The sequence below is a fragment of the Acomys minous genome (assembly GCF_964271855.1).
Source record: "Acomys minous genome assembly, chromosome: 5".
NCBI lineage: Eukaryota > Metazoa > Chordata > Mammalia > Rodentia > Muridae > Acomys > Acomys minous.
In genome coordinates, this window is record NC_140494.1 from 110,294,338 (window position 1) to 110,308,237 (window position 13,900).

Below are 13,900 nucleotides of genomic sequence, written 5' to 3' on the forward strand. Positions count from 1 at the left end.
GCCCCCACCTGTAGTTAAGTCCATGGAACCGGAGTCAGGGGTTCATTACACAACGTCTCTCCTCTGAATGACTGGGACAAAGAATAAAGTCCAAATTTAGCCCGGCAGGCAACAGGTGGCCCTTCCCCCCTTTCATCTCATCCCTTTTCTTTTACATCCATTAGTGTTATTAAAATCATTCTCTCGGAATGAAGTAAAACAGGACACCATGAAAATATATAACAATACATGATTTTATTAGTCTAACAAGTATCTTTGAAAATCTAAATAGCAAATACTGCTAAGATACAAAAATACCAAGATATGGGATTTAGCACTGAATTCCTCCTCCCCCTCCCCCCGCCCACCATTTTTTCTCTCTTTTAATCCCAACAATCTAGAAGCAGAGGCAACTGGAACTCTCTGAGGGCTTGAGGCAAGCCTGGTCTACATAGCGAGTTCTAGGCCACCCGGGGTTACATAGATCTCACCTCAAACAAACAGAAAAGTAACTTGATGAAATGAAAATTTATTTTAAAGTTTACAAGCAGCAAGGTAAAAAGATACTAATTTAAGAATACAAATTCCCTGTGGTGCCCTATGTAAATGCATCCATGTTGTAATTGCTTATATTGGAAAATATACATATGGAAGACCAAACTGTCTATATGATTAAAGGTGGAGACTGATTTTTTTGGATCAAACTAATGTATTTATATATCACATAGGTCATTTTGAATTAAAATCATAGTTGTACTTTATTTGTGTCAAAGGAGGAATTTTTCAGTATGATATGAGATCCTCTAGAGCCGGGGGATCAGGATCCCTTTGGGGGCAGAATGATCCTTTCACAGAAGACTCTAAAACCATTAGAAAACACAGATATTTACATTGCAATTCATAACAGTAGCAAAGTTACAGTTATAAAGTGGCAACAAAAATAATTTTATGTTGGGTCACCACAACAGAAGGAACTGTATTAAAGGTTGCTGCATTAGGAAGGTTAAGAACCACTTATCTAGACCAGACTCAACTTCACGTTATCATAGGATTGAAGTGGCCTGCCAAAGCCATGTTCATTTAAGCTGACTTCATGAGTTCCATATTACTAATTCCCATCTCATCCACCCTATAGCTAAAGCATCTAAATATAGTTCGTTAAATTTACAAATCAATGTGGCCAATGGGTAAAAAGCCACTCAAACAGCCAGACTTAGTGGTACATAACCTTAGTGTTGACACTAGGGAGGCTGAGGCAGCTACGCCATGAATTCACCTGGATTCCATATAGCATGACACTTAAAAAATAGAGAAATAGCCAGGTTATAGTAACTTTCAGTTTTTATTTTTATCACAAGAAATATTTTAAGCCAAATTTTTATTAGTTAAATATAATGGTTAAAAGTAAAAATAACCAAATGGGAATATTAAATGGCAGTAGCACATTGTAAAATTTTTTTATATGTTGGAAAACTAGACAAATTACCTTTAATGTTTTTGATGTTCTTTTATAATACTGACCAAGAAAAACATTTTCAAACTATCTCCAAAATGATCTGCTATTTAAACAAATATTATTAGGCATAATCTAATTAACAGAGTCCTTTTTCACAGCTTAAGAAGGGCTAAGCGATTTGGGAGTAAAGGATAAAGAAAAGAGCATGTATACAATTTTAATTTACATTTTATATATTGTGCCAAATATTTGATCCTCAAAGTAATTATTACACACTTCCTATTAATGTCCATCTTAAAGCCTCTTTTAAATTTAGAAGAAGTTACAGTTTATTACATGTTTCCTTTAACGGTAGAACAGAGCAGTAACAGGAACACTCTTAGCTGGTACAGGTACTTTACTTCTGCAGGGTGTTGGTGATCGCTGTAAACCTCTGCTTTAGGAACTCTCTTTTTTGTAGTAGAAAGTTTTCAATAGTGTTGGCTTCTTTGAAGAGTCCATCTATCTCGTCGATGTAAGATGCATCTACTGCTGCTCTCTCACTAATATGGAAAAAGTTGATATTGAAACAAGTTAATAAAGTCTAGACACACCATCATTGTCATGCTCTTTGTGCTGCATCTGTTAGCTATTTCATTTTCATGGCTTTGCCATGAGAGAGCTTCATTAACTTACTAATATTCTTCAAGAGAATGTTAAAACAGTCTACTTAAAACACAGAAAGTATATCTATTATACTATAAATGTAATTATAAATTACATAAATTATTACAATTAAACAAACTATTATTCAGACAGCTTATAAAGCACCTTGTAAAATTTCATTTTCTCAGGCCAATATTTAGATTCATTTTTCAAATGTATAGTGATAAAATATAAATATGTTATTTATATTTACTCTAACCCATTAACATTAATTTCACCAAATAATACTACCATCAAAGAAAGAACTGTATAAAATGTAAAAGATACTATGATTTTGAGACCAAGACATATCCACTCTGACATTAGCACTAGAAATATGACAAATGATATTTGGACAAGTTGGGGATTACTCCCTTAAAATAATCAACTCATCTATTTTAAGAATTGAAACAGAATTGTAAAACTTCACATTTTTAGTTACCAGATAATTTTTGTTTGTTTGTTTGTTTGTTGTTTTTGTTTTTTTCAAGACAGGGTTTCTCTGTGTAGTCTTGGCTGTCCTGGATTCACTTCTGTAGACCAGGCTGGCTTTGAACTCACAACGATCCACCTGCCTCTGCCTCCCCAAGAGCTGGGATTAAAGGTGTGTGCCACCATGCCCAGCACCAGATAAATTTGTAAGCCATGAAATTAAGTTTTTCACTACTGAATTTTTAGGAGAAAAGGATTTCTAACAAAAATACTCAAAAGACCATAATTACTTGCCTTAAAATCTTTGCATATGTAGACAACATTAGATTAATTTCCTTGCTCATATCTGTTAAAAAAAATTGGGGTTATAAATATAACCAACCTACATGATACAGTCAACATGCACAAATACAAGCATTGTTATACATCACCGCTCAACTCCTTCTCCAGGGCTTCCTCTTTATAAAAGAGTCCAGAACACTCAGAGAAAGATGAATCTGATTTTCCAAGAGAGGGTACCTGTGGACTATCAGACATCTGAGGCTAAGAAAAGAAAGGAAACAGATCAATGTAAAATCTTTGAGACATATATATTCTCCTTATTTAAAAAGCAAACCAAACATTGTTCAGAGGGGCTAGGGACATAGTTCTGTACAACAGTAAACACTAGCACATCTAAGGCTGTAGGCTCAACCCCAGAACTTCAGGATTAAAAATGAAACTCTATGCTTAAAGTTGGTGTTAGTTCAGTGGCAAAGCACTGGACTCAGTTCCAGCACTGAAAAATTACCAAAATACCTAAAAACAAAACAAACAAACAAACAAACAAACATACTAGAGATTACATACCAGTTATTTACATTTTTATCTTCAAAGAAACCTTTAGATTCAAGAGATATCTTGCTTAAAATATTAAATTTTGTTTTAGATTTTGAAAATGGCTTTTAACTCAATGAAAAACATCCTGGTATCTTGCAACCATGGATATTTTTATAATAATACAATAACTGTAATTTAGACAACAGCCAAATACTTGCAAATTTTTGCAATAGAGAGACTGGTGAGATGGCTCAGCAGTGAAAGAAAGCAGTTAGCACTAAATCTGGCGATATGGTATTATCCTGACCTGTCCGTAAGAATTGTACCCATCTTGGCAAATAACTACACATGTAAGTCCTGTGTGCCACAAAGACATGGGCTCACTCTGGTTATAGTTAAAGCTACAAGCTACTAAGAAGAAAGTCCCCAGTACAGCTGTTCTTAGTGAAAAAGCTAGTTCCTCCTACCTGTGGGACTATGAAAACACTAAATTCGAGTGATCACTTTCTTGAAGAAAAACCAAAACAAAAAACCCCACCAGAAATAGGTAAAATACAGTAAGCAGCTCCAGGGGGCATAAAGCTTACCTCCAAATCTCTTGACCTCTTGCAGTTTCTAGAGTCGGGTTTTACAAAATGGTTTGCCATAATACTCTGGAGACACAAACTATAAAGTTTAGAGAAATGCCAATTTTGAGTATAAACTCCACACGACAGTTCTCTTCATCTATGCCCTTTCCCCACTTCTGTTATTAACTTTTGCTCTCCTGATCCTGCCTCCTAAACTTAATTTCTCCCCTCTCTAATTCATCCTACCTCTCAAAACTTTTCATTCAAAAACCCTCTGGGTCAGTAAACTCAAGTTTTATCACGTGGCCTCCAAGGCCCTCCATCTGAGCCCAACTTACCAATGGCGCCATTTGCAACTACCAGCCTCTACGAGCCATGGCGAGTCTATCTTGCTTCAGCACTACAGCATTTAAGATTCTTCTGCCTTTATAAAGCTTTAAATGTTAAAACTGTAAATTGAGGCGCCCCTCTTTCTGTCCTTCGCTCTTTCCAAATGAGGAAATGGGCAGAGATGGTCGGCCATGTTTAAACAAATAAAACAAGATCTCTTCATTCTTCTTGTCTGAGACTTTCCATTGCCCTACCCTTACCTTAATATGACACCACACTGCTTTCCCATAAATCCTGAAGCTATTTTCCTAGGGATTTGATATGTTATGGTTTAAACTCGAACAGCACTGGAACTTAAAAAGGATAATCTCTACATCTTAGAATTGAAGAACTATTTACATTCAAATTATTCCCCCCCCCCCCCCCCCAGACAGGGTTTCTCTGTGTAGCTGTCCTGGATGCATTTTCTAGACCAGGCTGGCCTAGAAACTCGGCTGCCCCTGCTTCCCTGAGGGCTGGGATTAAAGGTGTGCAGAACCATGCCAGGCTCCCAATTTTAAAGCACAGTCCTTCCGTGTGCTTACCCTTACCTTCACAGTACTAAGCTGAAGTGCAATAAATAAATAAATAAATAAATAAATAAATAAATAAATAAATAAATAAATAAATAAAAATTCACGTGTGGATACACTGATGTTCTTAAAGGGTCAAAAAGTAACTCAGAAAACCAACATGAGGAAAAAGTCTTCTTCCCCTTTCAATTTTCTTTTCTGCTTCTTCTTTCCTTTTTCAAACTAACAACGTATACACACATCCGATAAAACTTCTATAATTACATAACTCTGTATTTGTAAAAGTGACCTCTGTCATAATTTAAAACTCCTGAATAGTCCAAGTCTAGGCTACAGGCTCGTCCTAACCCTGTGAAAATCTGAGGCGTCACATTGCACAACTGTTTGTTGTTATTTCTTTAGTTTTTTTTTCCTCTGCGGGTTTGGTCTCAGGTTTTCTGGAGCTGAGACTCACTAGATAAACCAAGCTAGCCTGGAACTCACTGGGTAGCCGAGGCTGGACTGAAACTCGCAGGAATCCTCATGTCCCCGTGCCCTGAGCGCTGGGGTTACAGGCGCGTTCAGCGCTCTGCTCCGCCTTTACAACACTATTGTTGCCTCGCGCCATTTCCCGCCTCTTTCCCTCGCCTCCCTCACACCTTCCGGTTGGTGCTGCTGCCCGACGCCAGGCTCCAGACCCGGAGAAGCCACCGCCGCCGCGCCCATCCCCACTCACGGCTTCCTTTCACACTCGACTTCCCCTTCGCGCGCGTCTGCGTGCGCGCACTCACCCTCTTGTCCCACTCGCAATCCGAGATTCCGCCACGATCGGCTTCCTCAGGTCAGCTGGAGGCGGCGAAGCCCTCGTGCCCCTCTGCGCAGGCGCCAAGAGCACACCTCCCAGCAGGCAGCGCGCGGGTCACGTGAAGGCCTCTCAGGCTTGGAGCCTCTCTACCGTTTATTTTCCCGCCTGTTTCTCTCAACGTGGAATCTTCGAAAAACAGAAAGCATGCTCCCCACACTGTGCAGATGGAAGAGTAAACTTCAAAAGTGGTCTCCATGGAGGAGAGAGGCGTTGCCCCAGAGAACATTAAGTATTTCTCTCAGGAACGGGCATGCTCAGCCTAGCGGGTGCAGACAGGAGGAGATTCAGCCAGTTCCTCTAGCACACAGTCTCCATTTGTGTCCGGCTTTGTGGTGCGAGAAACTCTGAATCACACCCTTAAAGAAAACTGTGTGTGTGTGTGTGTGTGTGTGTGTGTGTGTGTGTGTGTGTGTGTGTGTGTGTGTATTTTTTTTTTAGGTGACAACTAGCGTTCAAAAAGTACTTAGTAAATCACAAGGTTCGCAGACTCGTAGCTTATCATTATTAGACACTGTCACATGCCGACTTTGACCTGCAGTTTCACAGACAAACTTCCTAAATTCTTTCCGGTTAGTTGACTTGGTGCAGAAGCAAGTATATTGCCTCATAAAACAAAGGTCAATGACATGCCTCCATGAATTCTAAGCGTGTAATTGTACACTTTAGAAAGCTCTTATTTAACACTTGGGGTTTTGTTTTGTTTTCCTTTTGTTTAAAGATTAGCATCAATGCTAGGAAGTGGCTAACTAGAATGTTCCTTCTCTGTTATGGGATGTGAGGGGTACCTACCTGAAAGTGTGGGTATCTGTGTTGAAATTTTTACTATCTGTAATGTAATGATGGACAAGTAATACATTTTTTTTCGAAAAGTTGATTGTGTTCAGTTTATAGGACTTTCCTCGACTGGGATTCCTTTTCCAGCACCCATAAACCAGTGCACACATGTACACTAGGAAGGTGGAAGCTAGAGGATTCTAAGTTAAGGCTATCCTTGGCCACTTTTGAGGCTATCCTGGGGTACACGAGACCATTATCAAAGTAAAAAGCCATCCCTTATTAGAAGACTATGGCTTTTCTAAAAACTTTTGGTATGAACATGAAATTAAAATGTAAGGATTTAAAATGTCAAGCATTCCTATTTAGCAAATTTAAAGTTCTCCACTCAGTATTTATTTGGGGTTTTTTTGTTTGTTTGTTTGTTTGTGGGGTTTTGTTTTATTTTGGGGTATGTTTTGTCTGGTTGGTTGGTTTCTTGTTTTTTGTTTGTTTGTTTGTGAGACAGTCATGCTTTCTGGTCCAGGCTAGACCAGATTTTATAATCTTCCTGCTTTAATCTTAGCTATTCTATATTATTATCATTAGCTTTGTTGCCTTTTGTTTTGGTTTTGGTTTTGGTTTTTTTTTTGGCTTTTTTGAGACAAGGTTTCTCTTTGTGGCCTTGGCTGTCCTAGACTTACTTTTTAGACCAGGCTGGCCTCAAACTCACAGCAATCCACCTACCTCTGCCTCCCCAGTGCTGGGATTAAAGACGTGCGCCACCACTCCTGGCCAGCATTGTTATTTTTAAAAGTCCATTAAATCAAAAATTCTATTCCCTCTCCCAACCTTCATCTTGTATTATTTCTAAACAAATAACTATCCATTTGGTTCTTAAAATATATAAAGAAAAACCCTATCCTAATGCATAATTTTTTGTTTTTGTTTTTGTTTTTGGAGACAGGTTTTCTCTGTGTAGCCTTGGCTGTCCTGGACTCACTTTGTAGATCAGGCTGGCCTCGAGCTCAAAGCAATCCACCTGCCTCTGCCTCCTGAGTGCTGTGATTAAAGGAGTGTGCCACTACTCCCCATAATTTTTTATCAGATTAAAAGAAAACCGTAACATGTTACTTTATTGTCTTAATGTTACCTTCATTGTAGGTATGAATTAAATGGGTAGTGAGAGGATGTGGAGGGTTAGAGTTAGGCAGTGTCTTAGAATCTTCCAGGGACTGCCAACAGGTCTATACAGAAACATATAATTACTCTATATCATAAAAAAAAGAACCTTGTATACAAATTGTAACTCTGCATCTCCAGAACAGAAGGAAGCTGGCATCTGCTTTAGACCTTCTTCTTGTGTGTGCTGGAGACTGGACCCGGGAGCATGTTCTTGCTAGCCCAATGCTCTACAGTTGAGCTAACCTTGCTGATCACTTTGTGACTAGCAACCATTTAGTCTTTCCTGTCACTTGGAGAATGAAAACGTGCCATTTCAGATTTAGTCACACTCTTGTTCCTAGTACATTCTTTAAACTGTTGCTTTTTCTCCTGGTACTCCATCACACCAAGTCCCTCCAACCATCTCACCACACACTCCCTCTGTAATCAGGCCATGGACATGATGTTTTCATGACTTTAGGAAATGACAACTCTACCCTCTTTCTTAAAACCTTCAAAACTACCTACTTACACAGCATTTTATATTTCCGGGCTTTAGAAGCCCTTTTACAATTTCTGTACTGGCAAAAAAAAAAAATTTTTCCATTGCTAACAAAGCAACAATTTTAGCTGGAAATGAATAAAAAGTCCCTAAGAAATACTGCTATTATTTCAAGGCTATACTTATACTCCATTCCTTAGAAGTAACAATTTTGAAAACTATATCAATAAGTTGTTTTGAAGGCTGTATCAATGAGTTAAAAATAAGCATTAAAAAGTAATCTCCCGCTGGGCGGTGGTAGCGCACACCTTTAATCCCAGCACTCAGGAGGCAGAGGCAGGTGGATTTCTATGAATTCAAGACCAGCCTGGTCTACAATGTTAGTCCAGGATAGCCAAGGCTACACAGAGACAGAGAAACACTGTAAAAAAAAAAAAAACACACACACACACACACAAAAAAAAAACCCTCCCTAAATCATATTTTAAATATTTTAATCCAGAAATTTGTCACCAGCCCAGGAATAAATGGTCCTGGTCCTGTTTAATGTTTGCATTTGGGGAGGGGAGCCTACAAGTGCTCTAATGACACAGTATGCATGTTTCAGACAAAGGACAGCCTAGGGTATCTTTGCCAGGCATAGCCCAGGCAACCCAGCCCTGGAGTCTCTGGGGATCCTCCTGTCTCCGCCTCTCATTTTCTGTAGGTGCCCTGGGATTAGACACTAAAGCGATTATGTCCAGCTTTTAGTTAAAATTTTACTCAAGCTTTTTATTTTTAAAAAAAATTTCTAATGGTGGGGCTAAGCAGACAACTCAGCCAGTAAAGTCCTAGCCACACAAGCAGGAGGACCTGCACTCAATCCCCAGCTAGCTCACATTAAATAATAGTTAATAGTAACATTCAACCCCCTACACACACACACACACACACACACACACACACACACACACACACACCAGAAACAAAACCAACCCCCCTTTTTAGACTTATTAGCATGATGCGCTCACTTGCAATCCTAGCACTGGGTGGTGGGATAGTCAGGTCCCTGGGTCTTACTAGCCCATCAGCCTAGCTAGCCAAATCCTGTGAACCCCACATCCTAGTGAGAGACCCTGTCTCAAAAAAAAAAAACATTATGGATAGTTCTGAAAACAACACTTGAAGTTGGCCTCTGACTCTACATAAATGTGCAACTCCCACACACCCACACATGCACACACACAGACAAAATTATAATGATAGAGATATTGATATGATAGTGGGGAAAAAATGGACTGTTTCCAGGCCATTGAGAAGTTCATCTGCGGCAGCGGTTGCACATGCCTTTAATCCTAGCATGCCTCTAGGGAGACAGAGGCAGGAGGATCTCTATGAGTTCTAGGCCAGCCTGGTCTACAGAGTTCCAGGACAGTCAGAGATATACAAAGAAAGCCTGTCTTGAAAAAACAAACAGAAGAGGGGAGAGGTAAATCTGAAGAGCCTCTCTCAAGTGTCTTATGACACCGTGTTAAGCTTGGGAAGATAAAAGCCTGAATAAGGCCTTAAAGGAGAAGAAAGAAAATACTATACAAAGATATTTATTTCCCCAAAGGTATATGTTAGGGATATTTTAGGTATAATGACTATATTATAGAAATTATTCCAGTATGACTGATTATTCACTAGTATTAGATAAATGTATCTCATGCTAAAATGTGACAAGAGCCTCAAAACAGACACTGGTGTGAGAAAGGATGCTCTACTTAACCAAGCAGGTTCATTTCCTTAGTCTGCTTCCCTTACCTTCTGAAAGAGCCATGTTCTTTGGAAGGGCCAGGCCCCAACTTTTGCAGAAGAGATGGTTCACTAAATAGTGACATTTACATTAAAGGAAATGCCTGTGTTTCTAACATTTTGCTTCGATTTTTCTCCTGGAACAGAGGCACTACTTGAAGGCGGGTCTGAGGCGTGCCAGGCACAGTCTCCTCCCTTTGCTGCGTTCTTCCTCATTCCTCACGCCTCAGTCCTTTTCTTGAAGACTGAAGCTGGAGCCACAAGTTCTCTGTGCCTCCATGCTTTCAGCTCTCCTGCCTGCCTGCTCCAGCCGCCACCTTCTGCAACATCCAGTGTCAGGAAGAGGGAAGTGACCCCAAAACCTTCCTCTCGGCCCAGGTAAGGCCTGTCCCTCTTTATTCAGACACAGTGGCATGACAATGAGAGGTAGATAAGCTAAAATGCTTCTGAGAGGAATTCGTCTCCTTGACCATCAAGTCAGGTAGTCAGTAACCACAGAACAGGGAAGAGAACACGTGTTTTCCTCTGTCTTTATTAGATGTGGGAAAGTGTCACTTCAGGGCAGAGAATCTCTTTTCTCTCTTGAAAACTATTAAGGGCCCCAGAGAGCTTCTGGTTCTCTTGGCTACTTATCATATTACTGTAATAGAAAGAAAGAGGAATTTTTAAAAGTTACCTAGTGGGTTGTTGTTGGTTTGGTTTGGTTTGGTTTTTTGTTTTTTGGTTTTTGGTTTTTTTTTTAAGAAAAGTATATCATATATATACTTAAATAACATTTTTAGAGACCGCCATCTATCCTATATTTACAGCTCCCTTTAATGTTTGGCACAATGGGAGACAGCAGGCTTCTCGCTCTGTCTTCAGGCTGCTGCACTGGTACGCAGAATTCGCCTCTAATACTGTCTTGTCCACTTGTAAGAGTATGAGGTCTAAAAGGCAAATGGCGACCAGGATTACCAGAACCAGCTTCAGCTACTCTATGAACCTCTGCTTTAGAGCATTGAAACAAGCTTTTCTTTCAAGGAAGGCTCAAAACCAAACGAGTTCTGTCAAAGCAAACATGACCTTGTGCAACATTGGTAATCAATAGGATCTGCAGCAGAAGACTTGGTCTGGTCTGTACTTGATAATATTTTAGTATTCCCCGGTAAGACTTTATTTCACAAGGGAAGGGATGAATAAATAAATTATTCCTATTTTTGAAGTCATATAACGAAACCAATTAAGTTGTCCTAATCTCTTTACTTGCTGCCTATTTTCAGCTGACCAAATCCTATGCCACACTCCTTCAGAATATCTTCCTTTTAGCTGCAGTGCCTTCCCACTGCTGTGCAGGTCATAGTCTGAGTCCTCCACGACCCCCTCCTTCTCCTCCTCTTCACTTCAGGATAGAATGGCCCCACCCACCGTCCCACCCCCACTGTACCTCTGTTCCCCTCTCACACCAGGGCTCTTCCTGGATGCCCTTCTCTCACTGGCAAATATGGAGCATCCATTCTCCATCCCCACACACCCACACACACCCATTCCGAGTATGTCAGTCGCATTTGACCTTTTTTTTTTCAAGTCTATATTTAACAGTTGAGTAAATATACCTGTCATTAATGATCTAATTTCCTGTTGTGTTCTGCCCTCATCGCTTCCACGTCCCACATACAGACATTTGTGAGATGGCACATTTAATTGTAGGGGCTAACTGGGCTACTGAACTGAAATGTCAGCTGGCCGGTGAGATGGTTCAGTAGGTAAAAGTGCTGTGTCAAAGCCTGCTGAGCTGAGATTGATCCATGGGACCTTTACAAAGATAGAAGGCGTCCCTGGCCTCACACATGTGCCATCATACACCCACACACACACACACTAAATACAGGGGTTTTGTTGTTTTGTTTGTTTGTTTTTGAGACAGGGCCTCACTATGTGTGCAGCTCCGGCTGTGCTAGAACTCTGTAGACCAGGTTGGCTTCACACTCAGAGAGCTCTGCCTGCCTCTGTCTCCAGAGTCCTGGGATTAAAGGCGTGTGCTACTACACTTGGCTACAATATAGGTGGGTGTTTTGTTTTTTGTTTTGTTTTTTAAAGAACCGAAATGTTGAGTGCTGACATGGCTGGAGTCAGAAGACTCCCCACCTGATCGTAGAGATTTAATCACGCAGCTGGCTCCCTCTGTCCAACCCACACACCTATTCCATGGGACTGGAGTTCCACAGACAGGACAAATGGGATCAGACTTGCTTTTCAAGTCCAAGGCATTTTACTTTTAATACAATACTATGTTTTTAAACTCCTAGAAATTTAGAAATATTGTCTGAAAAATACCCTATAGTTGTGTATAGCTCTCCAGCGGTTCTCAGGCTTCCTAATGCTGCGACCCTTTAACACAGCTCCTCATGTTGTGGTGACCCCCAACCATAGACTATTTTTGTTGTTACTTCATAACTGTAATTTTTCTAGTGTTATGAATTGTAATGAAAATATCTGTGTTTGCCAAGGAAAGGGTCAGAGGACACTCAAAGGGGTCTGTACCCAAGGTTGAGGGTCACTGCAGGAGGAAGTGCCTGCTAGGGCATTGGCCCCATATAAACGACTCTTTCCTCAGGGCTTCAACTATAGCCTAGAATTGCAGAATGCTGGGGCTGCGGCGGGGGGGGGGGGGGGGGGGGCGGGGGAGCCTTAAAGATTGACATCCAGCTTCCTTGTTTTCCAAATGAGGAAACTGAGACCCCCCTCAAGTTAAGTAACTTGCCTTAGACAAAATTGGAACTCATGTGACCTAATTTTCATCATGGCGTTCTGCCATTCCCTCTCTGTGGGCTAATTTTCAAAGGCTTAAACTACAGTGTTTTTGTTTTGAAGACCCAATTCTTCCTATATACTCCTGGGAAGCTCTTTATGGGAATATTAGATGAAGGCTGGAAAATTACACCAGGACCTGGGTTCATGCTCCAGCGTGTAAATTGAAAAAGCAAACAAGCTGGGTGGTACAGTGCCAGGGTGGCAGAAATGGGTGGGTCCCTGGCTCTTGTTGACCATCAAGTCTGACCAGCAGACACATTCCAGGACACTGAGAGGTCCTGTCTCAAAAAAAAAAGGGGGGGGGTGTGGCTGAGAAGATAAGAGTGTCTGCCACAAAGCTGACCCCAGAAATGACTTCTGCAAGTTGTTCTCTGACCTTAGACATACAGACACACACAAAATATTTTTTCTTTTTAAAAGGATGAATGGTAGTTAATGAATAATACCCACAATTGTCCTCTGACCTAGAAACTCCCTCCCCCCTCTCTCTGTCTCTCTCTCCCTCCCTCCCTCCCTTCTCTCTCTCTCTCTCTCTCTCTCTCTCTCTCTCTCTCTCTCCCTCCCTCCCTCCCCTCTCTCTCTCTGTCTTTCCCTCCCTCCCTCCCTCCCTTCCTCCTCTCTCTCTCTCGGAAACTTATACACACATATATGTGCAAGAGACTGTTGGATAAAATGTTCAAGGCATTCTTATCCACTGGGGACTGTACTTCATAGATTAGAATTGAGAAAGCTAAGAAACATGAGTGAGAAAGAATCAGAAAAGCAGGAAGAGGAAGGAAGACTAGAAAGATGATTCTTGCAATCACGGCCCACTGAGAGCTAGCATACGTGGGAACAAATTAAAACATTCAAAGTAAATACATAAAGCAAAATAAATTAGAAAAAAATGCAGAGTATTTGAGAAAGTCTTTTATCTTGATTAATCTGTTTTTAGGCCTCCCTTTTTTTCTCTCTCTCTCTTTCACTGGGTTTAGAGGAAAGTTTTAAGGTCTGTCCCCTGAGTAAAATGTATCAACTGCACTGTGACCCAGGTAAATTTCTAAAACTCATATTTAACCTGTCTTTCTCCTACCCAACAAGATCGAGCCTGCATAAGCAAGATCTATTACCTGGATTTCCTTCCCTGGTTTTTGTCAAAGAAACTACTCTGCAAGTTCCTCAAAATTAAACTGGACAAAACTGAAATAATGTCATAGGAAAATAATGGTTTTAACTTTATATGTAAAT

At 40.5% G+C, this 13,900-nt stretch overlaps 1 protein-coding gene across 4 annotated transcripts; it reads right to left on the reverse strand.

Moving 5' to 3' along the window:
* Window positions 1-8: 8 nt before the first annotated feature.
* On the reverse strand, window positions 9-5,749 carry TEX12 (testis expressed 12). Of its 4 annotated transcripts, XR_014779338.1 has the most exons (6): window positions 5,325-5,395; window positions 3,958-4,036; window positions 2,983-3,094; window positions 2,846-2,897; window positions 1,772-1,977; window positions 9-71 (listed from the first exon to the last, which is right to left on the reverse strand). XR_014779338.1 is itself a non-coding variant. In XM_084782110.1 (5 exons), exons 2-5 carry the CDS (start codon window positions 4,015-4,017, stop codon window positions 1,833-1,835), a joined length of 369 nt encoding a protein of 122 aa, XP_084638236.1. In that variant the 5' UTR covers window positions 4,018-4,036; window positions 5,612-5,749; the 3' UTR covers window positions 1,595-1,832. The 4 variants fall into 4 exon arrangements, 3 of the variants coding, with proteins under 3 accessions (XP_084638236.1, XP_084638237.1, XP_084638235.1); XM_084782110.1 differs by lacking the exons at window positions 9-71; window positions 5,325-5,395 and adding an exon at window positions 5,612-5,749 and having other exon boundaries at window positions 1,595-1,977; XM_084782111.1 differs by lacking the exons at window positions 9-71; window positions 5,325-5,395 and adding an exon at window positions 5,480-5,598 and having other exon boundaries at window positions 1,595-1,977.
* Between the last annotated feature and the right edge of the window lie 8,151 nt (window positions 5,750-13,900).

Coding starts and splice junctions, on each gene's coding strand:
- TEX12 (XM_084782109.1), bottom strand. CDS start 5,365: ATGAGGATTCCTGCGAGTTTCAGTCCAGCCTCGGCTACCCA. Junction 4,037..5,324: donor AGTCCAGCCTCGGCTACCCA/GTGAGTTCCAGG, acceptor TAAACTTTATAG/TTTGTGTCTCCAGAGTATTA. Junction 2,898..2,982: donor CCTGGAGAAGGAGTTGAGCG/GTGATGTATAAC, acceptor TTTTTTTAACAG/ATATGAGCAAGGAAATTAAT.